The following is a 2,167-nucleotide window of genomic DNA, read 5'->3' as shown; positions in this document are numbered from 1 at the left end:
GAGAATTAGTGGCACTGGCGTAAATTCTAGATTATTAAAGCATAAATGTGTCTTTTTGCATTAAATTGGGTAATTTAGAATCTTAATCGTTAATGGGGTAAGTGGGGGCACTTTGGGTCAAATTTAGGTATTAAGTCAAGGCTCCTTAATTAATAAATTAAATAAGAAATAACAATCCAACAACTCAAAAGTTTTTCCCACTTCCCAGTACCATTTGGTCTAGTGGTATAGTCTCCCCTTCGTAAGTGGGAGGTTATGAGTTCGACTAACAAAATACTAGTTGTAGCATTTGAGTTGTTTATCTGATTAAAAAAAAATTCCCACTTTATTCTCTGTGCAGGGTACTGTTTCACCACATCCATTGCAATGAAAGGTTGCTAGTAATATAGATGATATCAATTGAAAATGGTAACCAGATACTTCAAACGTTCCATTCATATGTTTGAGAAACAAAACTAATGTTACTTAGAAAATACAACAACATTTCAAATTATATGTAGAAGCAGTCTCGCTGCATGTAGAGAAGTTGACCACCACTTCACGGCTTCACGCAAAGGATTTTACCACAAATCTGTACCAACAAAAACATAAGAAGGTTAGTCAATTCTGACTTCGAAGTACTATATATGGTCACAGGTCATACAGCATTACATTCGACTTTGAAGAGAAGTAAATGAAAAACAGCAGAAAATCAGTGCTATATATGTAATCACCTTAATACCTTAGTAAGAAACTGCATTGTCCACGTCGAGTAAGACGAGGCTCTTTTCATAAGAATCGATGGTGTTATACTTGTATCCAGAAATGCCAAGGTAGTTAAAATTTTGGCTCACAAGATCCATGGAGAATAACCCATGCCCAGGACAGGTATAAAGCCAAAACCAGCGGCAGACATCTTCATTAACTAGTTCCAACACTAGTTTACCGGTTTTCATAAAACCTAATGCCTTGGGGAGCACACTTCGTTCTGGACCTATTCCCCGGAAAGCTGCCAATTTTGTCCAAGACTCAGGCATGCCATACTCTTTCATTACCCATATATCAAGTACACCATTGGCCGGAATGAAAAAGTCAGGGCACCTCGAGAATAAAGCAATGGATTTCCCATCTCCTGTAACAGACAGTTGAGATTGAAATCTCATCAACATGCTCGATGTGAAACTCTCTGGCATCATTATCTCAGAAAATGATTCGCTGCCCACATCAAATGTCAAAATGAAGTGGTAACCAGCACCATTTGGCCCACGTACTGCCTGCCAATGAAGAGTCCCATTAACAAAAGCCTGGGGTGTGCATGCATGCATTTCCGATACACCAGCAACATGACGTGGATCGGTCCATGTGCCCCTAGCTAGTGAATAAACCTCAGCGAAAGTTTTCCTTTTTGGATCATCAGGGACAAGTCTCACAACCTTATAGTCATTGGTCGCGGCATCAAACCCGAACCCAATAGTAGCATTATTATTACTTTCGAAACTAATGTTAGGCTCGGGAAGGGTCACTAACTTTCTTATTAGCGGGTTGCATATAACGAAGATGTTACCTCCTGCCCCTAGAGCAGCCCATTACAAGTTCCCACTACACGGAAACATGGATTCCACCTCTTTTCCTTGTCAACTTCTGGAACCACAAGCTTGCAGTACTCATGAAAAGCAGAGTTATCATGACGCAAAGAGTAAAGCTCATGCCTTGGTGTGTCCTCATTTATGAAAACTTTGTAGCCATAGGTGTGGCAACTATCTCTTGTAATACAGTGGAGTAGTAGAAGGGGAGTGCCACACCGGTTATTGAAACTGAGGTGGCCGCGAATGAAGTTTTGATTTTTAATCATAGATCTCCATGACTTGCTTACCAAGGTGCATTTAATCAAACACTTCGGGGACAGTCTAAAGAGGATTTCTTGACAGATTACCGGAGGGAAATGGTCAATCATTGCTTCAAATTCCAATTCCTTTCCTGTATACACAGTGAGAGAGAGAAGGAGAAAAAAGAATCCCGATTTTATTTTAATTTCATTGCATTCGAAATGAAGTCAAAGAATGACAGTGTTACTTAAAACCAAATAACAATTATTGGCAGCCAAACTATATAAGAATACGAAAAGAATGAAGTGAGATTTACCTTGAAATGAATCTGCAGTCAGACTCCTACGAAGATGATGAAGCAA

The 2,167-nt window shown here is 39.5% G+C and overlaps 1 protein-coding gene across 1 annotated transcript; it reads right to left on the bottom strand.

The window, feature by feature from the left end:
* Nucleotides 1–722: 722 nt before the first annotated feature.
* On the bottom strand, nt 723–1,948 carry LOC133730321 (F-box protein CPR1-like). Its single transcript, XM_062157938.1, has 2 exons — nt 1,639–1,948; nt 723–1,552 (listed from the first exon to the last, which is right to left on the bottom strand). The coding sequence occupies exons 1-2, from the start codon at nt 1,931–1,933 to the stop codon at nt 723–725; spliced, it is 1,125 nt and encodes a 374-aa protein (XP_062013922.1). The 5' UTR covers nt 1,934–1,948.
* Nucleotides 1,949–2,167: the final 219 nt, after the last annotated feature.

This window comes from Rosa rugosa, chromosome 2 (genome assembly GCF_958449725.1).
Source record: "Rosa rugosa chromosome 2, drRosRugo1.1, whole genome shotgun sequence".
NCBI classification, from domain to species: domain Eukaryota; kingdom Viridiplantae; phylum Streptophyta; class Magnoliopsida; order Rosales; family Rosaceae; genus Rosa; species Rosa rugosa.
The sequence above is the reverse complement of the archived record's forward strand: the minus strand, read 5'-3'. Positions and strand labels throughout refer to the sequence as shown.